Genomic DNA, 23216 nt, shown 5'->3' with positions numbered 1-23216 from the left:
CGGGGACGCACGGAGGAGGCGTCCTCCCAATGCGCTCCCGACTCCGCCGTCCCAAACCCTCCCCTGCTCACCTACCCGTCTGCCGGTGCATGGCTCCAAGTCCGCCTCGGAATCGGAACCTCCTGCCCTGCCCTGCCCTGCCCGGTGCCTCCCGCTCGGCCACAGCTGCTGGACAATAAACGTGGGGTGCTGATGCTCAAGTGCTGAGTGTTTCCTTGCGAGCTGGGAGCGCGAGGGGTGGCACGGGGGCAGGACGTGCGCGCCTTCAACCGGTAGTCTGGGGCGAAGTCCCCTCGGGGGAGACGAGAGGGGCTTTCTCTTGGGAGACCTGGTGGGAGGCGGAGACCCCACGAGAGGGAAATCGAAAGGGCCCGAGCACTGGCGACCTAGGCAGCCGGAGGTCTCACGCGCCCCGGTCCGCGGTGGAGCGGGCAGAGCAGGCGGACTACATCTCCCAAGAGACATCGCGGTGGACCCTGCCCCCCGAGAGCGGGCCCCGGCCACCAGGGCTGATGGGAAACGTAGTCCCGGGCCGGGGCAGGCAGGCGGAGCGGGGCGCGGGTGTCGGTGCTGCTTGGCGGGGATGCAGCCCCGAGCTTCGCAGGCTCCCTCGCGGGCCCCAGCGTCCCTTCCCCTCTTCAGGCTCCCGGGTGCTCCAGCCCCGTCCTGTTGGGTGCTGAAGCTGCTCCGTCCCGCGCATCACCGCCGCTGTCCCCCTTCGCCCCCGGTCCCTCGCCCCCAGGACCCCGCCCCCGCCCCGACCCTCGGCGGGCGGCTGCCCCTTTAAGAGTGGCCCCGCTGACATCACGGCGGGGTGGGGGGCTGGCCCGGCTCCCGGCTCCGCGGCGGCTGCAGGACCCGGCTCTGCTCTGCGCCCGCCCGCTGCTCCGGGGACCCCGGCCCGGCCCGGGACGCGCCCCCTCCCGCCTGCTCCGCCCCGGGCCTGGCTAGAGCCCCAGCGCTCCCCCGGGGGACCCCAGGCTTGGCCCTGCTGCCGCCCCTTCTCGGGGTCTCTGTCTCTCTCGGCCTCTGCCCCCTCCCCCCCGGCCCAGGGTCTCCGCATCTCGGCGTCCGGCAGCCCCAGGCCTCCGAGCGTCCGTCCGGCTCTCTGACCTCTCCACTTGCGGGGCCCCGAATCTCTGAGCGGTGGTGGGGGGTCGTAACCCCACCTCTGTCCCCGTCTCTGCCTCCGCCTGCCGCGTCCCCGGGTCCGCGGGCTGCGCGACTCCCTCCGCTCGCCTCTCGGCGCCCCTGCCCCTCTCGGGCTCCCCGCCTCCCCCACCCTCCGGGCCCGGCGCCCTCCCTCCCCGCAGCCCCCTCCCTCCCCGCCCCTCCCCTCCTCCGCAGCAGCCAATGAGCGACCGCCGGTCCCCGCTCCCGGCTGCGTCCGCCGAGTGAGGCCGCGGGCGCGGGGGGTGGGGGGTGGGAGGCCGGGAGGGGGCCGGTACGCCGGGCTCCGGGGCGGGGGCGGGGGGCGCGGGCACAGGCGACCCCGGTGGCGGCGGCGGCGGCGGCCGGGGGAAGCCGCGGGGCCGGTCATGCGGCTGCGGGGCCCGTGGCCCGGAGCGTCCGCCCAGCCCTGAGCGAGGTGAGCGCGGAGGGGAGGGTCCTGGGAGGAAGGGGGACGCCCCTCGGGGTGGCTGTGAGTGGGGCCTGGGACAAGAAGGGGCCCGAGGGGCTCCAGGGGTGGGCTCTTGGTGGCCAAGAGGCCCAGACGCGCGAGGCCGTGGGGGGATGGAGGGACAGTGGGGCCTGGTGATGCCGGAGGACGGGTCCCAGGGTCCCGGCACGCGGGCTCCGCACTCCAGGGTCCGAGTCTCCCAGGCCCTCGGCACTGGGGAGGGCAGGGCAGGGTCCCGGAGGAAGGAGAGAGACCCGGGGCGAAGGTGGAGAGCCCGGGCGGGAAGGCCGGGGTGGGAGTCTGGGGAGGGGGCTCCGCAGGACAGGGGGGAGTCACGTCTCCCCCAAGATGTAGTTTGAACTTGGGGTTTTAAGAAGGCGGCTTGGGGACCCTGGTGTCTGAATCCAGAAGAGACCGCGATAAGGAAGGGCGAGAAGGAGGCGCCAGGCGCGGGGAGGGTCCCAGAGGAGGACGGGCCAGAGCGGAGTGGCAGGAGATGGGACATGTAGGGCGAGCTCGGGCCGGGTCCCATCCGGAGTCCGAGGGCGGGCGGGGAGCCGAGGTCAGCTACCTGGAGAAGGCGGCCGGGACGACGGGCTTTAGCAGGCTCGACTCTGGCGGAGAGGACGGGGCTCCGAGCCGGCAGCTGGCGGGGGATGGGAGGCAGCACCGGCCGGGACTGTGCCTGCCTCCTTCAGGGGACGGGCGTCGGGTGGGGGGATTGGGAGATGCCGGGAGCGCTGCGATGAGTGGTGGGGGTCTTTCCTGAGGGGCGGAGCTCCCAGGGCTGCGCGTCTGGCTCGGGCAGGTGGGTCTCTACGTCTGGATGGGTTGCTTTGTCCGGGGAGCGGTTAGGGGGCCTGCAACTTGGCGGTTGAAAGGACGCCTGGGGTTCAGAGCTGTCCGGGTCCCTGGGGGAGCTACCCACGTCCCAGGCTGGTGTGCGGCTTGCCGAAAGTTTCTGCTGGGGGAGGGGAATGAGGGCTGTGGAGCCGGGATTTCCACACTCACGCCCTAGTTGCAATCGCTGGTGGTGATCTGAGAGGCCCCCAGCGTTGGGGGGAGGTCCAGGTTCCCAGAGGGGTACTGAAGGAGGTCATGGGAGATCCGGCGGGAGAACTGGTGGGTCATGTGGCTCTCCGGAGTTGGGGGCCTTGGAATTCCTGATCGGGATTTTTAGACTTTAGAGGATGGACTGCTTGTTTCTTTGGGGTGCCCTGGATGGATTGCTGGTTTGGAGGCTCCCAGCTCTTGGGTTTGACCTTAGGTCAAGGTCCCGGCTCCTTGTCTGTGGGTCCCCATGTTCCGGGTCATGGCAGGTGGAATCAGGATCTTGGAATCTTGGATCTGGGCTGTGAGCCTTGACCTCGGGCTGGGGCACCAAATTGAGGTCAAGGCCCAGGGTCAGAGTTCAAAAGTCGCGAGTCCGGTTCTTGTCTCTGTGGATTAGAAATCGGCAGGGCCGAGGTAAGAGCCCCAGAGTTTAAAGGTACCTTAAAGTCTTAGGTAAGCTTGGGCTCCAGCTTCTAAGGTTAGGGGTCAGGAATTGGGGATCCTGGGTCAGTGACCCACTTTGGGGACTGCTGGGCGCAGCTCAGAGACAGGGGCTAAAGGAAAGGTGTCGGGGCAGGGAGGAAGGACCGGGTGGACATGTCCCACTGTTCTGCACCCCATTCCCCTGGGATCTGGGTCCTGGCCCAGATTTGTTTTCCGGCCCTTGTTGGAGTCTGGTAACTCACAGCTGCGGCACAGTGGGATCAGGGCAGGATCAGGGCTGGGGTGCTGAAGTCATTGATATGCGTGACAGTTTCGGAGTCACTGGCCCAGGCTCAGGACTCAGGCTGGGGGGGTGGCATTGCCAAGGCTAAGCCCTCGGGTCACGGCATGAGGTTGGAGGTTTGGGGGCTGGGAACATGGAATTGGACTTCCCAGTCAGAGTCGTGGTATTTGGGACCTGGGGCACAGGCAGATAGATGGCTGGAGTCAAGATTCCATCTCTGGTGCTGAGCCGACAGTTCGAGTTGGGAACCTTGTTCTGGGTTTGGGGGCCCGGCGTCAGAGCTGGAAGCCCACTCATGACGTGTCTCTGCTCCGATTCCAGGACTGGTGTCATGCATTAAGACCACAGAGGTCAGACGGCAGACAGTTTCTTTTGGGGCTGGTGCCTCTGGCCAGGGTCCAATGCCCAGGATTGCCACATGGGCCTGGGACCCTGATCGGTGCCCTGGGCTCTTCACTACAGCCTCTGGCCTTGCAGGCCCCGCAGGGCGCCCCCCGCCACTGAGGATGAGCCACTGCAGCAGCCGCGCCCTGACCCTGCTGAGCAGCGTGTTTGGTGCCTGTGGCCTGCTCCTGGTGGGCATCGCGGTCAGCACTGACTACTGGCTGTACATGGAGGAGGGGACGGTGCTGCCACAGAACCAGACCACTGAGGTCAAGATGGCGCTGCACGCCGGGCTCTGGCGAGTCTGCTTCTTTGCAGGTACAGCCCTTACCCACCGTCCAGCACCTGTCCCTGTCCTGCCCGGGGGGCCAAAGGGCGCTTGTCTCTAGTCCCACTCCTCAGACCCAGAAATCTGGAAACTGACCCCGTTACTGCTGCTGGAAACACACTTCTCTGGTCTAGGAGCCCGGTGCCCAGACAAATCCAGGTTGCTGATCTTCCCCACCCCCAGCCTTGGAGAGCTCCTTAGACTCTGTGTCTGGGTTCAGCACCGTCCTCTGGACAGTTCCAGCTGGGCAGGAGGAAAGAGCCACTGCCTCCTCCCCCTAGGTCTTGCCCTCTTTTTTATTTAAGATGTGTTTATTTATTTGAAAGGCAAAGTTAGAGGGAGGGAGGGAGGGAGACCTTCTATCCGCTGCTTCATTTACCACATGGCCGCAAGGGCCAACGGGGCCAGGAGCCTCGTCTGGGTCTCCCATGTGGGTACAGGGCCCAAGCACTTGGGCCGTCCGCTGCTGCTTTCCCAAGTGCATCAGTAGGGAGCTGGATCGGAAGTGGAGCAGCCGGGACTGGAACCGACTAAACTAGGCCCCCCTAAACCCCACTGTCCATCCTGGGGCTCAGAGGCCTGGCATCCACTCTGCCTGTTTGTCCCTCCCAGGTCGAGAGAAGGGTCGCTGTGTGGCTTCCGAATATTTCCTTGAACCAGAGATCAACTTGGTGACGGAAAACACGGAGAATATTCTGAGTGAGGGGAAGCGGGGGGGCCTAGGCGGGAGAAGGGGCAGGACTAGTCCGAGAGAACCGGAAGGGGCGCAGTCACAGTGGGGCGGGGCCTGCTGTGGGCACGCCCAGAGAAATGGGTGGGGTCAGGAGAAGGGGCAGGAATAGGCCGTGAGGAACGGCCTGGAAGACGGCAGAGAGAACCGGAAGGGGCGGGGCCACCGCGGGCGGGGTCTGGTAGTGGGTGGGGCTTGCCATGGGTGTGCCTGGAGAAGTGGGTGGAGTCAGGAGAAGGAGCAGGACTAGGCCTCAGGGCTGGCTGGGAAGGCGACAGAGAGAACGGAAGGGGCGGGGCCTGCTCTGGACGTGGCCGGAGAAATAGGTGGAGTCAGGAGGAGGGGCAGGGCTAGGCCTTGAGCGCCTGCTGGGAAGACGGCAGAGAACCGGAAGGGGCGGGGCTGGCGGTGGGCGGGGCCTGCCGTGGGCGTGCCCGGAGAAGTGGGTGGAGGCAGACGGGGTGGGGTCGGGGCGGAGGCCCGGGGAGCCCTCGCTCCTCACCGCAGCCTGTCGCTGTCCCTCCCGCAGAGACGGTGCGCACAGCCACCCCCTTCCCCATGGTCAGCCTCTTCCTCGTGTTCACCGCCTTCGTCATCAGCAACATCGGCCACATCCGCCCTCAGAGAACCATCCTGGCCTTCGTTTCCGGAATCTTCTTCATTCTCTCGGGTGAGCCCGGCCGAAGGGCCAGTGGGCTGGGTGGAGGGGCCGTGGGGCTCCGCGCTGCGTGGCCTTGGAGGGGTGTGCGGCCTCTGCGTGCGCAGCCGGATGCCTGTCGGGTACCCATCGGGCACCGCGCGTTCTTGTGGGTCACTCAGGACAGCCTGTGACGTAAGTGCTATTAATAGCCCTCGCCAATCCAGATGCTGACAGGCAGGGGGCGGGGTCATTTGCTCTGAGAGGCGGGGTCTCCTGGGGCTGTGTGTTGAACCCTGGATACTTGGGCTGTCAGTTTGGCTCTTTGCGGCATTTTAATTTAGATTTTTTAAAAGCTATTTTATTATTATTATTATTATGTATTTTAAAGGCAGAGTTACAGAGAGACAGGGCGAGACAGAGAGAGAGGTCTTCCATCCACCGGGTCCCTCCCCAGATGGCCGCAATGGCTGGCCAGGGCTGGGCCAGGCCAAAGCCAGGACCCAGGAGCCTCTTCCAGGTCTCCCACGCAGGCTCAGGGGCCCAAGCACCTGGACCATCTTCCACTGCTCTCCCAGGCCACAGCAGAGAGCCGGATGGGAGGTGGAGCAGGCGGGCTAAAACCGTCGGGGAAGTGGTGGTGTGGGTGTTGCCCGCCCCGCCATGCTGCAGCACCGGCCCCTGTTTTAAAACGGAGAGTCAGAGGATGGTGTGAGGGACCCACAGAGCTGCCACTTGGAGTCAGCCAGGAGACTTAGTGTCATCTTCCATCTGCATTCCTAGCCATCCCCAGTGGCTTCCTTGTTGATTCTTGGACGCATTTCAGAGTAACTCCCAGGTATCAGTTCACGTCCCCCTAACAGCTGACCCCCATACTCCAGGGGCAGGGGTCCAACCTTAGCATGCAGAGTTGTGGTCGGCACTTCCTGGATGAGGCGGCCGCTACTGAGGCCCAGGCTCGTGCAGGGGCCAGAAGGCTGAGCGTCCAGCGCCGGGCGCAGCGGCCTCTTCCTGGAGCGTCACGTTTCTCCAGGTGTCAGCCCAGCGCTGAGCTCCACCCACCCGGCCTGGCGCGTCCCGACGCGTGCTGATCCAACTCTTCAATTCCAGTTAATTCACCAGAACTTAATTAAGCTAGAACCGGATCCCTGCGATGCTCGGGCTATTTTATGAGCAAACCCCGCCCTGTGTGCCGTCGCTGTTCTGCCCTGAAGCCTGCCCTCGCCTGGCTCCCTCTTCCAGTCGGCTGCGCACATAGCTGAGGGAGGCTCTTCAGCGCCCCCACCCTCCCGCCTCCCCCCTGCTCCTGGCCCGGCTTTCTCCAGGCTCAGCCTCCCCACGCCTTCTCCCTAACCCTCCGAGACCTTTTCCAAGGAAACCAGGGTGCAGCCTCTGTGTAGACTCCCATGGCAGTGTGTGGAGTCAGACACTGAGCTAAAATAAGACACGCTCCCGGAGTGTCAGAAAGTAGTGGCCTAGAGAGAGAAAGTGGGGCGGGAGTAGGCAGCGTGGGGGTTTTATTCAACCTGCCCCAAACATCGTAAGGAAAGTCCTTTTGATCACGGTGCGTGGCAGCGCTGTACATGGTCCGTGGCAGGGCCAGGGCAGCATGGAAAGTACCGGAAGCCTGGAGAAGTGGAATTCAAAGACAAGTTTATCGTGCCGCAAGGGAGTGAAACGCCAAGCGTAGTTTTCTCATGATGTGCATCTGCCGTGCGTTTTTTGGGGGGACCCCTTCTGTTCTCATTCCAAACCCAGCTTGCGCTCAAAGCCGCGTCAGGATCTGACTGCCCACGGGCGAGCTGAGGGCGGGGGCACAGTCAGGGCTGGACGGCAGACAAAGGGTGCCAAGGTCAGAAAGGATGATGGAAGGACAGAGACGTCTGGGACAGAGAGTGAACCCCAGCGCCTGATAGCAACAGTGCACCCCCAGGCACCCACTGTGTGCTCTCAAGCTCCTGGGGCACAGGCTGTGAACCTAGAGAGGCCTGGGTTCGAATCCTACCATCGTCACTGCCCATGGGGAGCCCACGCCTTCCTTTGTGGGGCCATTTTTTAAATTTCTTTTATTTACTTAAAAGGCAAAGAAAGGGAGAGAGATCTTCTATCCACAGGTTCACTCCCCAAATGTCTGCAACGGCCAGGGCTGGGCCAGGCGGAAGCCAGGAACCTGGAGCTCCATCCGGGTCTCCCCTGTGGGTGCAGAAGGCCAAGCACTCGGGCCTCCTCTGCTGCTTTCCCAGGTGCATTAGCACAGAGCTGGATCAGTGGTGGAGCAGCCGGGACAGGAGCACAGGTGGCTGTGCAACCTGCTGCGCCTCAAAGCTGGCCCCCTAAGTTAGGAGGTCGGGAAACCTTAGACCTTGGAGTGGAAGGGTCTGCTCCAACTGCCTCATTTTCCCAGTAGGGAAAGCAAGGCCCTGGGAGAGAGAGCAGTTGTTGTTGGAGGTCCGGTCGCTGGTGGTGGTGGTGGGCATCCAGTTTGGGGAAAGCTGAGAGAGGGAGAGGCACACCTGGGTGTTCAAAGCATCCCTCCTGAAGGGCAGGCTTCGTGGCCAGCAGGTTAGGCTGCCTGTTCCAATGCCTGCTTCCTGTATTGGAGTGCTGGGTTCAAGTTCCAGCCACTCCCTCCCTGCTTCCAACCCAGCTCCTGCTAATGCACCTGGGACACAGCAGTGATGGCCCACATTGCTCCCTGCCACCCACGTGGGAGGTCAGGATGGAGATCCTGGCTCCCGGCTTCAGCCTGGCCCAGCCCTGGCTGTTAAGGGAATTTGGGGGAGTGAACCAACAGGTGGAAGATCTCTCTCTCTCTCTCTCTCTCTCTCTCTCTCTCATTCTGCCTTTCAAATAAATACGTAAGTCTTTACACATCCCTCAGGGGTCTGTGTGGGGGATGGACTAGAGGGAAGGAGACTGGAAATGGATAAACGGAAGGGCAGCTTATGCTGAGGTTCGGGCAGTGGCGGATAGGGTCTGAGCCGGGGCTGCAGACGCGAGGACATTGTGACCGGGCAGCTGGGAGGGACGCCAGCGGCGGAATGCATGGAAGCAGATGATGGCTGGGTGGAGTGGGGAGAAGCTAGAGCGGCATTGATTTTCTTTTTTTGGAGTAGGAGGCCCGCCGTGCATGCCCCATTTCCCCCCTGATCCTCCAATAGGATGCGTGCATCTGCTTATTCGTTCAGTCGCAGAACTCCCGCCATCCCAGAGCCTGTCCTCGGCCCTCCGTGAAAGCCCAGGTGCAGTCAGCCAGCCACTCCGGTCAGAGCTGGCCACACCCCTGCTCTGACCCCTCAGCAGGTGTCCCTGCCCCAGCCCCTGTGCAGGGCTCCAGGCTGCCCACAAGGGCTTCTGCGGCCGGGCTGTGACCTCGCTCCCAACCCAGGGACACCCCGCATCACTGCACTGGTCTCTCTGGGTCTCACTCGGCCTCGCCCGAGGCCTCGTCCTTCTCTCTTGCCTGCGCGTTTCTCTCCCTGCTCTCCCAAGCCTCAGGCTTCCCTTGTTCACCTGCTGTTGCCCAGCCCCGCTGTGTTGTCCATCACATCCGGTCTTCTATGCTTTTTCCTAGCACTTATTGCTATTGTCATCTGTCTTTTTAAGGTTTATTTTTATTTTGTTTGAAAGAGCATGAGACACACAGAGAGAGAGAGAGAGAGAGAGAGATCTTTCATCCACAGGTTCACTCCTCACATGGGCTGGGCCAGGCTGAAGCCAGGACCCAGAAACTCCATCCGGGTCTCCCATGTGGGTGCGGGGACCCCAGTACTTGGGTCGTCATCTGCTGCATTCCCAGGCGCATCAGCAGGGAGCTGGGTAAGAAGCAGCACAGCCAAGACAAGACCTGCACCCTGACGTGGGATGCCGGGCACAACGCCAGCCCATTTTGTTTTCTGTCTACTTCTCCAAGAGTGTAAGTGCCCAGAGGACAAGCAGTCTTTCAGACACATTCTCCCTTCTGCCCTCAGGCTCTGGAGGAGTTGTTGGTATGAGGAGCACACTGAAAAATGCTTTTTAAAAAAATGTTATTTACCTCTTTTATTCAAAGGCAGACACACATATGAACAGAGAGAGACAGAACTTCTATCTACCCCCAAATGCCAGCAGCAGCCATGGCTGGGCCAGGCAGAAGTCAGGAGCCCAGAACTCAATCTGGGTCTCCCATATGGGTGGCAGGGGCCCCAGCTCTTGGCCACCTGCGTCAGGGTGCACCGTGGCAGGAAGCTGACACAAGTGGAGCCAGGACTTGAATAGGGTGAAGGCACCCAAGCAGTGGCTTAGCTGTTCTCCCCCTACCCCAGCACTGAACTGTCTGTAGAGGATGAGTGACAGCTCTGGTGTCCTGTGGAAAGGGACGAAGCATTAATGTGACACAGTTGGTAGGGTGGTGTGGTGAGGATGGGAGGACCTCCAGGAGGGGGTGACGTCTCAGTTGATGTTGACAGGGCAAGGGGGTAGTTTTTAAAGAGAAGAAAGGAGAGTGCCTGGTGGGGCGGCAGAGTTCACAGTGAGTGCTGAGAACATAGGAAGCCTCAGAGGCCAAGGCAGACCCCAGGGCAGCTCTCCATGGTGCTGAAACCCCATTGTTCTGAAGCTGTGTGCATCTTGTTCAGCTGGCCTGCGGTGCCCCAAGAATTACAAAGCAGTGTGGTTGGTGGGGTGCAGAGGGAGTAGAATTGGATTGCAGAGACAGGGAGCAGGGGGAAGGAGCAGGTGCCAGGAAGGAGAATGACTTACTAAAAAAGAAAAAAGAAAATAAATCTCTTCCTCCCTGGAAGTGTGTTCCCTTCTCAGCAAGCCCTGTCTTGGCTGCTTCTGGGGAGGGAGGCAGGAGCAGTCAGCAGGGCACAGACCTCTAGAGCCTGGAAACCCAGCTGTAGGAAGACAGGGCTCTGTGCTGTGGGCTGCAGGGGCCGTGAGGGGGTAGCGTCTGCCCTGGGGGCCAGAAAAGCCAATATCTGAGACACGAGTGCCAGGAGTTTTGAGTTATGAGGGATTCGGGAAGTAAAACAGACATGGAGGTGAGAGCGAGGAATCAAGACAAGTGGTTTCTTTTTTAAGCTTGTTTATTTGAGAGGGAGAAAAAGAGCTTCCCAAATGCTTGCCCCAAGCAAGTGTCCAGCAACTCCATCCGGGTCTACCAGGCAGGTGGTGGAACCCAAGTTCTTGAGCTGTCCCCTGCTGCCTGTCAGATGCATTAGCAGGAAGCCGGAGTGGTCATGCTCAAGCCAGGCACTTTTGTGTGGGGGGGAGGCGTTGCAAGCTGCAGCTTGACCAGCTGTGCCCCCTCCTCTGCATTTGACATAGGACCCGAGTGAGTGTGGTTTCTGGCTTCCTCCATCTTTCAAGACCTTCCTGGGATGGCTTTCCACCCTGTAAGATTTTAAGGGCACTCTGTCAAAATTGTGGATTGTTAGAACTGGAAAGCCCATGATGTTCAGAGCAAGGAGACGTTAGTTTTTAGAAGTGATAGAGGGGAAGTGGGATTTCTGGAGGATTAAAGAGTGGCTCACAAGCTATTCTAGAATTCTCTGCAGTGAGGCGAGTCTATTCCCCATCCAACTGGGATTTCTCATGTGCTGGCTGCTGTGCTGCACGCTGGGGTCTGCCTGCCCTAGAGCAGCTTGATGGGGTGAGGGGGGAGGAGCAGCACCGGAGCCCCTGCCTGGACCTTTTTCCTTTCCCTTCTCTCTTCTGTGAAGGCCACAATTAGTTATTGGAGTCTAACATGATGTGTTTTTTTTTTTAATTTTTTGACAGGCAGAGTGGACAGTGAGAGAGAGACAGAGAGAAAGGTCTTCCTTTGTCGTTGGTTCACCCTCCAATGACTGCCGTGGCCGGCGCACCGCGCTGATCCGATGGCAGGAGCCAGGTACTTCTCCTGGTCTCCCATGGGGTGCAGGGCCCAAGCACTTGGGCCATCCTCCACTGAACTCCCAGGCCACAGCAGAGAGCTGGCCTGGAAGAGGGGCAACCGGGACAGAATCCGGCGCCCCAACCGGGACTAGAACGCGGTGTGCCGGCGATACAAGGCAGAGGATTAGCCTAGTGAGCCGCGGCGCCGGCCAACATGATGTTTTGATACATGAGGAAACTTTGAAAAAGTTCATAGAAAGTGACATCAAAAGATAAATGTATGTTGTTATACAATTTTTGAAATCCATGCATGGTATTTTCCATAATATGCACTTTCCATGAACTTTTAAAAATATTTATTTATTTGAAAGACGAAGTAATCAGGGGGAGTGAGTGAGTGAGAGACACAGAGAGCTCTTCCATCCACTGGTTCATTCCCCGGATGGCCACAGCAGCCAGGGCTGAGCCAGGCTGAAACCAGGAGCCGGGAACTCCATCCTGGTCTCCCGGTGGGATCAGGAGCCCGTGCCTTTGGGCCATCTCTGCTGCCTTCCCAGGTGTATCAGCGGGGAGCTGGATTGGAAACAGGCTCTCTGGGACTCCGGCCAGGGCTCTGACGTGGGATGCTGATGTTGCAAGCAGTGGCTTAGCCTCCTGTGCCGTGATGCCAGCCCCTTCCATGACCTTTCAAAGAAATTTCCATTAATTTTTCATTTATTTAAAGGCGGAGAGAGAGAAAGATCTTCCACTCACTGGTTCACTCCCCAAGCACCTGCAACAGCCAGGGCTGAGCCAGGCTGAAGCCAGGAGCTGGGGACTCCACCCAGGTCTCCCACACAGGTGGAGGGGTCTGTGTGCTTGGGCCATCGCCTGCAGCCTCTGGGCTGTGCAGTGGCAGGGGTCTGTGTGCTTGGGCCATCGCCTACAGCCTCTGGGCTGTGCAGTGGCAGGGGTCTAGGTGCTTGGGCCATCACCTGCAGCCTCTGGGCTGTGCAGTGGCAGGGGTCTAGGTGCTTGGGCCATCGCCTACAGCCTCTGGGCTGTGCAGTGGCAGGGGTCTGTGTGCTTGGGCCATCGCCTGCAGCCTCTGGGCTGTGCAGTGGCAGGGGTCTAGGTGCTTGGGCCATCGCCTACAGCCTCTGGGCTGTGCAGTGGCAGGGGTCTGTGTGCTTGGGCCATCGCCTGCAGCCTCTGGGCTGTGCAGTGGCAGGGGTCTGTGTGCTTGGGCCATCGCCTGCAGCCTCTGGGCTGTGCAGTGGCAGGGGTCTGTGTGCTTGGGCCATCGCCTGCAGCCTCTGGGCTGTGCAGTGGCAGGGGTCTGTGTGCTTGGGCCATCGCCTGCAGCCTCTGGGCTGTGCAGTGGCAGGGGTCTAGGTGCTTGGGCCATCGCCTGCAGCCTCTGGGCTGTGCAGTGGCTGGAAGGTGATGGGAAACAAAGCTGGGACAGCTGGTCCCTGTACCCAGGCACTCCAGCGTGGGATGCAGCCATCCTAAGCAGCATCTTCACCCCTGGCCAGGTGCCCTGTGAACTTAATGTTCAGGTGCTGTTGGGTGTGACCAAGAAAGTAATGTGAGGAGAGGGCCGTGAGAGGGAGCCATCGTTCTGTTCCACCCATGCAGATCGCCCCAGTGCCCACATGCCCTGCTGTGCCCTCTCTCTGCCGTGTCTCCCTCCCCCTTCTCTGTTTCCACACACCACACTCACAGGCTTTCTGCTTTCCCGTTGGTAGTTACGTTGTAGGCATCACAATACGTCGTCTCTTTGAACGATGTTAGTATGCCTCGTTTCACTTCAGGGACACTCTCCTGTGTGCCTACGGCACCTAGAAATCTTACAACACTGCCATCGCTGAATGTAATCCTCTTCCAGACGGTGTCAGGTGTTTCCCGAATGCTGCTCTAGCTCTCTGTGCAGCGCCAGGACTCAGTCGAGGCGCACACGTGGCCCTGAGTTACTAAGTCTCTTTCCATCCAGATTAGTTCCCCCAGGAATTTTATTTTTTACAACACCGACTTTTAAAATATATTTCCCTATAAAAACACGGACAGAACGGAGTACGGAGATCGCCGGCATCCTTCACTCAGCTCCAACAATCACCGACATATGGCGAATCTTTTCTTAGCCCTTCTGCTGTGTCCCCCTTTCTTGCACTTCTCTGCCTTATTTTAAAGCCAGTCTCGGCATCAGCCCATCTCATGCACAGATATTTCAGGGCCTCTCCGAGTCTCCAGTACTCCTCTATTTACTACAACCACAACGCCACTCGCAGGCCCAGACGAATAGCAATAATTGCTTAATATCGTCTAATCTCTGGTTAGTGTTCAGGCCTCCCCATTCGCCTCATAAATGCCTTTTTACAGTCTGTTTGTTGCACGTCAGGACCCAAATTCCACATGTGTCTTTCACTGATGGATCTCTGAAGCATCTTTTAGTCTAAAATAGTCCCTGTCCTTCTATTTTTTTCTTGCCATTTACTTTTGGAGAATCGGCTAAAATTCCTACATTCTGGGGTTTTGCCATCGTGGGCTGTGATTTAATTTAAGTTCATCCATCCTGTGTTTCCCTGTAAACTAAGATATCAAAGAAGCTTGGATGGATTCTGGTCTGGTCTTTTTCTTTTTCTTTTTTTTTTTTTTAAAAGATTTATTCTGCTTGTTTGAAAGGCAGAGTTACAGGCCAGCGCCGTAGCTCATTAGGCTAATCCTCCGCCTAGCGGCGCCGGCACACCAGGTTCTAGTCCCGCTCGGGGCGCCAGATTCTGTCCCGGTTGCCCCTCTTCCAGGCCAGCCCTCTGCTGTGGCCAGGGAGTGCAATGGAGGATGGCCCAAGTCCTTGGGCCCTGCACCCCATGGGAGACCAGGAGAAGCACCTGGCTCCTGCCTTCGGATCAGCGCGGTGCGCCGGCCGCAGCGCACTGGCCGCGGCGGCCATTGGAGGGTGAACCAACGGCAAAGGAAGACCTTCCTCTCTGTCTCTCTCTCTCTCTCACTGTCCACTCTGCCTGTCAAAAAATAAAAAAAAATAAAAAATAAAAAAAATAAGAAAGGCAGAGTTACAGAAAGAGACACAGAGAAATCTTTCATCCACTGGTTCATTCCCAATGCTTACAACAGCCAGGGCTAGGCCAGGCTGAAGCCAGGAGCCAGGAACTCCCTGCTGTCTCCCCTGTGGGTGCAGGGGCCCACACACTTGGGCCGTCCTCTGCTGCCTTCCCAGGTGCCTCAGCCGTAGGACTGTACGGGCTGGGGCCTTGCAGGTGGAGCCGGCTCCTTCTCCTCTGTCAGCACGAGCAGTTCACAGGCCGTGCTGCTTATGTCAGGAGACTCAGTCAAACCGGGTCACAGGCTCCGGCAGAATGCCTCCACGCTGGGAGCGTCTGGCGGCTTCCTCACGGCGTCATTCGACCTGCTGCTCTCTGCGTGTGTGTTCCGCGACACGGGAGTGAGGTGTGCACGCAGATCCCACGTGGTTGGGAGAGAGGCAGAGGTGCTGCGTGGCCTTGGTCCTCCGGTACCTTCCGGCAGTGGCTTAGGTCAGGCTGTCCACGGGGGCCTGCTGGTGAGATCTCTCCAGGGTTCTGCTCTTTGCAAGGAGTCAGTGACTTTCAGAGTCTGGCAGTTTGGAAAAAATCCTGTGTTGGAATACCTGCTTGATTGTCAAGTTTTTACTTGGAAAAAAATGTAAGCTTCCAGGGCAGTCGCAGAAAGCGTGCAGCGAATGCTCCTGGGTCCTGAGCCTGGATCGGATTTCTCGCATTTTGCTGCGTTGGGCATTCTCATCCTCTCGTGTTTGCGTGTACCAGGTACACGCACAGAATACAAGGTGCAGGTGCATGTTGGAGTTGACGTCAGAAAGCTCATGGAAAATGAAATCAAACGATAAGTTGATTTTGGTGCAAATTTTTTTTTAGATGTGTGCGGACAAGGAGGTGTTTTAAAAGTTTGTGAATAATGTGTTTCATGACAAAACTGTGCTTGAGGAAGGTGTGAGGCAGCAGTGTAAGCTGGTTTGGACCCCATTTCCAGTCCAGCTCCCTGCTAATGCGTCGGGGAAGGCAGCAGAGGATGGCCCGAGTGCTTGGGCCCCTGCACCACGTGGGAGACCCTGATGGAGCTCCTGGCCCAACCCTGGCTGTTGTAGGCGTTTGGGGAATGAGGCGACAGATAGAAGACCTTTCTTTCTCACCTCTCTCTGTATCTCTCACTCTTTCTAGCACTATGCCTTTCAAATAAATAAATACATCTTTAAAAAACTATACCTGGATTTCAAAAAATGTTTGCACCAAAATAAACTTATCTTTCAAATCTTTCTTTCTTTTCTTTCTTTCTTTCTTTCTTTCTTTCTTTCTTTCTTTCTTTCTTTCTTTTTTGACAGGTAGAGTTATAGACAGTGAGAGAGAGAGATAGAGGAAAAGGTCTTCCTTCCGTTGGTTCACTCCCCAAATGGCTGCCAAGGCTGGTGCTGCGCCAATCCGAAGCCAGGAGCCAGGTGCCTCCTCCTGGTCTCCCACGTGGGTGCAGGGCCCAAGAACTTGGGCATCCTCCACTGCCTTCCTGGGTCACAGCAAAGAGCTGGGCTGGAAGAGGAGCAAGTGGGACTAGAACCTGGTGCCCATGTGGGATGCCGGCACTGCAGGCAGAGGATGAACCAAGTGAGCCACGGAGCCGGCCCCTCTTTTTTTTTTTTTTTTTTTTTTTTTTTTTTTTTTTTTTTTTAAAGATTGATTTTATTTATTTGAAAGACAGAGTTACAGAGAGAGGTAGAGACAGAGAGAGAGGTCTTCTATCCGCTGTTTGACTCCCCAATTGGCCACAACAGCTGGAGCTGTGCCAATCTGAAGCCAGGAGCTTCTTTCAGATCTCCCAAGTAGGTGCAGGGGCCCAGGGACTTGGCCATCTTCTACTGCTTTCCCAGTCCATAGCAGAGAGCTGGATCAGAAGAGGAGCAGCTGGGATTAGAACCAGCACCCACAGGGGATGCCAGCGCTTCAGGCCAGAGCTTTAACCCGCTGTGCCACAGTGCCGGCCCCTCCATTCCACTTTCCTGCAGTTTTGGAAAATCCTTGGATACATGATATCTACATATGTATACATTTGTGTCTATATCCTTGGATATGTGATATCTACATACGTATACATTAGTTCTGCATGCCTACGTATACACTCACATAGATAACTTAGGTGTTGGTGGGACCACTTGAATAGTTTGGCAAGCGTCTCTAGGAACAGGGCGTTCTCTTGGAATCGACAGTTGACGCAATGCCCGTAGGTTGCCAGTGGTGCCAACCTTGTCTTCTGTGGCCACGTTTTTCCCGACTCATAACTGGGGCTCTGGCTTTGAGGTGTCATGCTGATGCTGGCTTGTCCAGTCCCCTCCCTCTCTTCTTCCTTTCCTCCATCCCTCCCTCCCCCTTCCCTCCTTTCTTCCCTTCCTCTCTCCCTCTCCCTCCCTTCCTCCTTTCTTTCTTTCTTTGCTCATTAACTTCTTTCTTTAAAAGGAGTTGTATACAGGGAGCTCACTGCTTCACAGTTAGACTAGAAAAAAACCCAACGAGGAATATGCTGCTGAGCCAACGTATTCCTCCTCCTCCTCCGCTGCCTCCACCGCCTCCTCTTTTTGCTGTGCTCAGCCCAGCCTCGACTCCGCGTTCCGCTCCCCGCTCCGTGTCAGGCTGTCCCTGGGCTCCGACTGTGGCGGCTTCCTTTTCTCACTTCTCCTGCAGTTCAGCGGCTCGGCTCTCTGTGCAGTGTCGCCCGTGGGGAGGCCAGCTTGTTTGCCTTTGATCTGGGGGCCGTTCTGGGAGTGGAGCAAGAGGAAGGCTGGAGGAGGCCTGCATAGGGATCCCGGAACTCTGCTTTGTGTCCCCTGCAGGAGGGCGCTCGCTGGCATCTCTTTCCTGGCGAGCCTGCCTTCGCTCTTTCCTCCATCTCCCACGTCTCTTTAGGAAGCTGAGAAGTTGGCGGAGGCCTGGGAGGGGGCTCTGGGGACCCCCGGGGTGCGTGCAGCCCGTTCCCCCAGGAGGGCTCCCCGACCCACTCAGTCTCTCCTGGGCACAGAGCCCTCCTCTCAGGCTTTCCGGGGTCCCTGGGCCTCTGGAATCCGGGGTGCGGCTGGCCGTTTGTCCGCCCCAGTGGCCTGGGTTACGTGGTGAGGCAGGGGCCGCCTGGCCGCCTGCTGCCTGTTATTGGTGAGGTCAGCTCCCATGGTTTGGCACAGGTGGCACCTGGCAGGCCCCCTAACAGCACAGGAAGCTCTTTGTGATTCATAGGCGCTCTGTCGTCGGCGATCTCACATGCCCTGGTGGTCGCTGCCAGAACCTGCCGCTGCTCCGAGCGCTGCCCAAGCTCCAGCTCTCCACCTGCACGCCACGAGTCGGCCCGCTAAGGAAAAACGGCCCCCTTTCTCCCGTGTTTAAACTTTATTTTATTCACCAGAAAGTCAGAGTTAGCGAGAGAAGGAGACACACACACACACACACACACACAGATCCTTCATCTACTGGTTTACTCCCCAAATGGCCACAGCAGCCAGGGCTGGACCGGCCAAAGCCAGGAGTCGGGAGCTTCCTCTGGGTCTCCCACATGGGTGGCAGGAGCCCAAGGACCCAGACTGTCCTCCACTGCTTTCCCAGGCCATTAGCAGGGAGCTGGATTGGTAGTGGAGCAGCCCGCACGCAAACCAGTGTCCATGTGGGATGCGGGCACTGCAGGAGGAGGCTTAACCCGTGCTGCGCAGCTGGCCCCTCCTAGTTCTTTATTTACTTTAAACATACCAGTGTGGACTCATCGACAGACACATATTTAAACGTACTGTGTTGTGCAAGTCATTCGGATGCTGACGCTGCCCTCTGTGACAGTCAGGAACCTGGCTCCCGGGCCTTTTCCTGAGTCACCTCTGTCACTTTTCGGGCACTTGCTTTCCTGGGAGTGGCCCCTGCCCCAGGCCTCGGGGCTCTCGCCACTTTTGGCACAGGTTGTCAGAGACCAAGAGCTGTGTGGCCAGGAGTCCCTGCTCCGAGTCCTTCAGGACGCAGCGCTCGGAAGACCCTACTCTTCCAGTAACAGGACTTGATCAGGAAGCCCGCACACCACAGCGCTTTCCTTGTTTGTGTATTCCTTCTTGCGGACGGCTGCACAAGGTGCACACAGACAGACAGACAGACACACACACACACACACACTTGCTCAAGCCTTTTGTACCCCCCCCCCCCGGACCGCGCCCAGGCACAGCCTTCCCGAGCAAGTGTCAAGCTGTTTGGTCTCAGCCTGAGATCTGTAGTCCGGGTGCCGGCGCCGCCCCACCCCACTGTGTTTTATTATTCGTTCTCAGCCTTCGGGTTGGGATCAAGTGCGCGCCTGCCTGTTCTCCTCAGCTTCGTACCATTCACGTGATGTGATGTGAGTGCCCCTCCGATCCTCGCGGCGGTCCTTTCAATCTGTACGATATTGGCATCGTTGCAGAGGGCAGAACCACGCAGAAACAGGCTGGGCTGCTCCCTCCCAGGCCCTTCCTCTTCTTCTCCCCCCCCCCCCCTTGTTTATTTTCCTCCTGCCTCGCTCTCTGCACAAACAAGCAGGTGCACACACGTGTGCTCAGCTCCCTCCCTGGCCTGCGGGGACGCTTCTGCACTTCCTTCTTTCCTTTTCTTTGCGACACAGCCTGGCCCCATCTGTGATCTTCCGGTCAGTTCCGAGCCCTTCCTCCTCCCTGTTCCACACTGGTAGGGGGGCGCTCTCTGGTGCACATGTCGCCGCTTGTCCCACCAGTCCCCTCTGTAACGGCATTTCAGTTGCTGCCAGTGTCTTCCAAACTCCAAATGGTGCTGCAATCTGTTACCAGTGCATCTGCAACTTTGTGTCGATGGAGGGATGCCTTCAGGACAGATCCCTGGGAGTGGGGTTGCTGGGGGAACTTGGGACAGGAGAGCACGCCTCGGCCGCCCCACATGTGTGCTGCAAGCCTTCTACCTTCCAGCTGACGGCTGAGAAATGAGATCTGGTCACTCCTCTCGTCAGCACGTCTCTTCTTTCCAGTGAGGGAGCACATTTTAAAACAGAGCATAGAGGCCTCTCCAAAGAGGTGGCAAGCGTGGGGAGACCTAGCTACAGCAACAGAGGTGCCCTGGGAAAGCTAGGGGTGGGGGCAGCATTCCAGGTTGAGAGAACAGACAGCAAGCACAGGCCCTGAGGCAGAAGCGACCTTGATGGGTGGAAGGAAGAGGGAGGAAGTTGGGCTAAGCACAAGGACAAGCAGAAACGGGACATGGACCAGCCCCGTAGACACTGTCATCTCAAAGGTCAGTATTTTTTTTTTTTTTGACAGGCAGAGTGGACAGTGAGAGAGACAGAGAGAAAGGTCTTCCTTTGCCGTTGGTTCACCCTCCAATGGCCGCCGCGGCCGGCGCACCGCGCTGATCCGAAGGCAGGAGCCAGGAGCCAGGTGCTTTTCCTGGTCTCCCATGGGGTGCAGGGCCCAAGCACCTGGGCCATCCTCCACTGCACTCCCTGGCCACAGCAGAGAGCTGGCCTGGAAGAGGGGCAACCGGGACAGAATCCGGTGCCCCAACCGGGACTAGAACCCGGTGTGCCGGCGCCGCAAGGCGGAGGATTAGCCTAGTGAGCTGCGGCGCCGGCCAATATTTTTTTTTTTAACATCAGCTAATAGATACTTGTCCAAATGCCGTCCTTCTTTTGGTCAGCTATGTGGGCATGGACCGTGGGTTGCTTATCCTTTCATCAGCTGATGGGCATCTGGGCGGATGCCGCTGCGAACACTGGGGTGCGGCTCTGTGTCCACTTCTCCCGAGTGTTTGCCCGGGCGTAGCACTGCTGGCTCACGCCGGAGTCCTCCCTTCAACTCATGGAGGAATCACCGAATGAAATCCCTGTACTTCCCACGTGCTGCACAGCTCCGTTCTTTGTAACTTTGCTTGTTTCCCTTCGTGTAGCTATTTGAAGGCCGCCCTCAGCTGGGCAGCAGGCTGGACCCTGCCCTGGCCAAGGCCTGCGGACCTCTGCTGTGGGACCGGAGGATTCCGGGTTTGCTGTGGGCGCACGCACGTTCACTGTAGGACTCTGCGGGAACATGCTGATCAGGAATGGTTGGCTTAATTTTTTTTTTTTAAGATTTATTTTATTTAGAAAGGAGAGGGAGAGAAGAAAGAAAGAAAGAAATCTATTTGTTGGTTCCCAACTACAGCCAGGACTGGTCTAGGCAGAAGCCAGGAGCCTGGAGCTCCATCCTGGTGTCCCACATGGGTGGCAGAGACCCAAGCACTTGGGCTGCTGCCTTCCCAGGTGCACCAGCAGGGAGCTGGATCAGAAGCGGAGCAGTCGGGACTGGCACCAGCGCCCGCGCATGGACGGCCTGCGTTAACCCGCTGTGCCAGCGCCCGCGGCCCCTGCTTGGGCTGTTTTCAGGCAGGAGCTTCATAGCTCCAGAAGTCCCTCCCTAGGGGAGGCTCACCTGGAGGAGGTGAGCCCTCCCTCTTACAGTCTCCGCCCCCTGCGCAGTCTCCAGTCCTGGCTGGGAGTGGGTGGCCGTGAGGCTCCAACGGGCTGATGCACACAACACAGACCCGACCCATGCAAGTCCTGGCTGTTATCACGCACAACCCCAGTGGCGCCCCTCCACCCAGCCCCCAGTGGACCTGCCAGCACCCAGGCCTGGCCCTGGGCGCCCTCTGCCCCAAGCCTCCCATGACTGCCTAGTGCCCTGTGCCCTGCTCATCCCAGGCTCATGATGGCCTGGGCCATGCCCCGCCCCCTTCTCCGGCCTCCTTTCTCCTGGCTGCCTCCCACCGTGGGCTGCGCAGGGACCAGCCCAACGCCGGCCCTCGAAACCCCCGAGGAGGGGAAGGCGCCGGCTGGGGCGGGGGTGGGCTGGGCCCCCGCTTCTGATGCCGAGGGCGCCCCCTCTGCTCCCCCTCCAGGCCTCTCCTTGGTGGTGGGCTTGGTTCTCTACATCTCCAGCATCAACGACGAAGTCATGAACAGGCCCAGCAGCTCGGAGCAGTACTTTCACTATCGCTACGGCTGGTCCTTCGCCTTCGCCGCGTCCTCCTTCCTGCTCAAGGAGGTGCTGTGGGTGCCCAGTACCGGGTTTCGAACGGGGACGGGCGCAGAAGGAAGGGGAGGCCCGGGGTTGTGAGGGGGCGCGGCCGAAGGTCTCCCGAGGGAGGACAGGGCGGCGGGACTCGGACGGGCGCCCCCGCGCTGACCAGGCCTCGCCGCAGGGGGCCGGCGTGATGTCCGTGTACCTGTTCACCAAGCGCTACGCGGAGGAGGAGATGTACCGTCCGCACCCGGCCTTCTACCGCCCGCGCCTCAGCGACTGCTCCGACTACTCGGGCCAGTTTCTGCAGCCCGAGGCGTGGCGCCGCGGCCGCAGCCCCTCGGACATCTCCAGCGACGTGTCCATCCAGATGACGCAGAACTACCCTCCGGCCATCAAGTACCCGGACCATCTGCACATCTCCACCTCGCCCTGCTGAGCCCGCGCGCCCCGCCGCCCCCGTCCCCTCCTCGCTGCCTCCACGCCCTCCGCGTGCACGGGGAGGAGGCGGTGCCGTCTGTAGGCCCCGCCCCGTCCCCCTCCCTTATCCCAATGACCCCGCCCCTCGCCGATCACCTCTTTCCATTGGGCCCTTTCACTTCCAAATGACTCCACTCCTTCACTGCCCGCCCCCTTTCCCCTGGGGCGCCGCCTCCCCAGGCAATCCGCTCCTCCCTCGTCCCCGTGCGCCCCGCCAGCCTGGCCGCAGGGCCGGTAAGTGGGCTCCGGCCCCTCTTCTCTCTGCCTGGGCCTCTCTCCTCGCTGGCCCGTCGGGCCCTCCGGAGCAGTGCGGGGCCACAGCCCAGGGAGGCGTGGGGGTGGTCGACCCGCACTTGCCGCCCCCGTCTCTGCTCCGTGGGGGCGGGGGGCATCCTTTCGCGCCGGAGGGCTCTTTGCCGCCTCGTGGGGGCTCCGTCTGACGGCTCCGGCTTCCTCCTCCCCTCCCAAGCCCCAGGTGCATCCTGCCTCGCACACCGAACGCCCCGGACCGGGACCCCAGGTGGAGGGAATCCCCCGGCCCTGCCCACACCTGTGCCCGCCTCTCCCCCCTCGAGGCCCCGTCGGGGGAGGGAGGGGCAGTAGCGGGGGTCGACGCCCCCCCAACCTCTGTCTTCCATTTTCTGGCAGTCTCCTCCTTCCCGTCCCAGACCCCCACCTCTGGCCTCTCTCAAGGGCCCGTACGCCCCTTTGGACAGATGCGGGGGTGGGGGAGGTCCCCAGACACCCGCCCGCCCCCTCGTTAGGGGAGGAGGGGCGAGGGAGCACAGTGCTGTACACGGAACCGGGACGGCCCCCGGGGTGGGGGGTGGGGGGCAGGGGCGGGACGGGGGCTTTTAGTTTGCGTCTTAGGTGGGAGGGGGGAGGGGAGCGCGCAGTTAACCCGTCTACGCAGCGATTTTTAACGAGGCTGGGGGGTGGCGCCGGGGAGGGGGAGGGGTGGGGCGGGGGGCCTGGCTCTGTTATTTACCGTGTATCATATGTAAATACGGACAGAAACTTCAATAAACTTTATTTCAAACACGTGTGCGCCTGCCCGGAGGAAGCGGATTGGATGGGGGGAGGAGCTCAGACGGGAGTCTCTGGCCCCCAGGGTTGGGGGGCGCCGCGGAGCGACCTCGATTTGTAGTCCCGGGTCTGTGTGGCTCTTCCCAATCCTGTCCGTTGCCTGCACCGACCGCCTCCTGCAGGTACTGCGGGACCTGGAACAATGCAAGCAAAAGCCCAGGCTATTTTGCCCCGTGGGTGAAGCCGCGCTGGGGATGCCCGCAGCCAGTGTTCGAATCCCAACTCCTCTGCTTCCCATGCAGCTCCCTGCTACTGCG

At 59.7% G+C, this 23216-nt stretch overlaps 1 protein-coding gene across 3 annotated transcripts; it reads left to right on the top strand.

Annotated features, from left to right (window-relative positions):
• The first annotated feature begins 782 nt into the window (after window positions 1-782).
• CACNG7 (calcium voltage-gated channel auxiliary subunit gamma 7) lies at window positions 783-22715 on the top strand. Of its 3 annotated transcripts, none has more exons than XM_051828026.2 (6): window positions 783-1588; window positions 3864-4103; window positions 4726-4812; window positions 5373-5513; window positions 21272-21417; window positions 21575-22715. In XM_051828026.2, exons 2-6 carry the CDS (start codon window positions 3908-3910, stop codon window positions 21830-21832), a joined length of 828 nt encoding a protein of 275 aa, XP_051683986.1. In that variant the 5' UTR covers window positions 783-1588; window positions 3864-3907; the 3' UTR covers window positions 21833-22715.
• Window positions 22716-23216: the final 501 nt, after the last annotated feature.

This window comes from Oryctolagus cuniculus, chromosome 18, assembly GCF_964237555.1.
Source record: "Oryctolagus cuniculus chromosome 18, mOryCun1.1, whole genome shotgun sequence".
Taxonomy (NCBI): Eukaryota; Metazoa; Chordata; class Mammalia; order Lagomorpha; family Leporidae; genus Oryctolagus; species Oryctolagus cuniculus.
Note: the sequence above shows the minus strand (reverse complement) of the source record. Positions and strands in the feature narration are given on the sequence as shown.

What these genes read in the sequence shown, in the direction of transcription:
- CACNG7 (XM_051828026.2), top strand. Translation starts at nt 3,908, where the DNA reads ATGAGCCACTGCAGCAGCCGCGCCCTGACCCTGCTGAGCAGCGTGTTT. An exon ending in AAACACGGAGAATATTCTGA is followed by an intron (nt 4,813 to 5,372) that starts GTGAGGGGAAGC and finishes TCCCTCCCGCAG; the next exon opens with AGACGGTGCGCACAGCCACC. An exon ending in AATCTTCTTCATTCTCTCGG is followed by an intron (nt 5,514 to 21,271) that starts GTGAGCCCGGCC and finishes CTCCCCCTCCAG; the next exon opens with GCCTCTCCTTGGTGGTGGGC.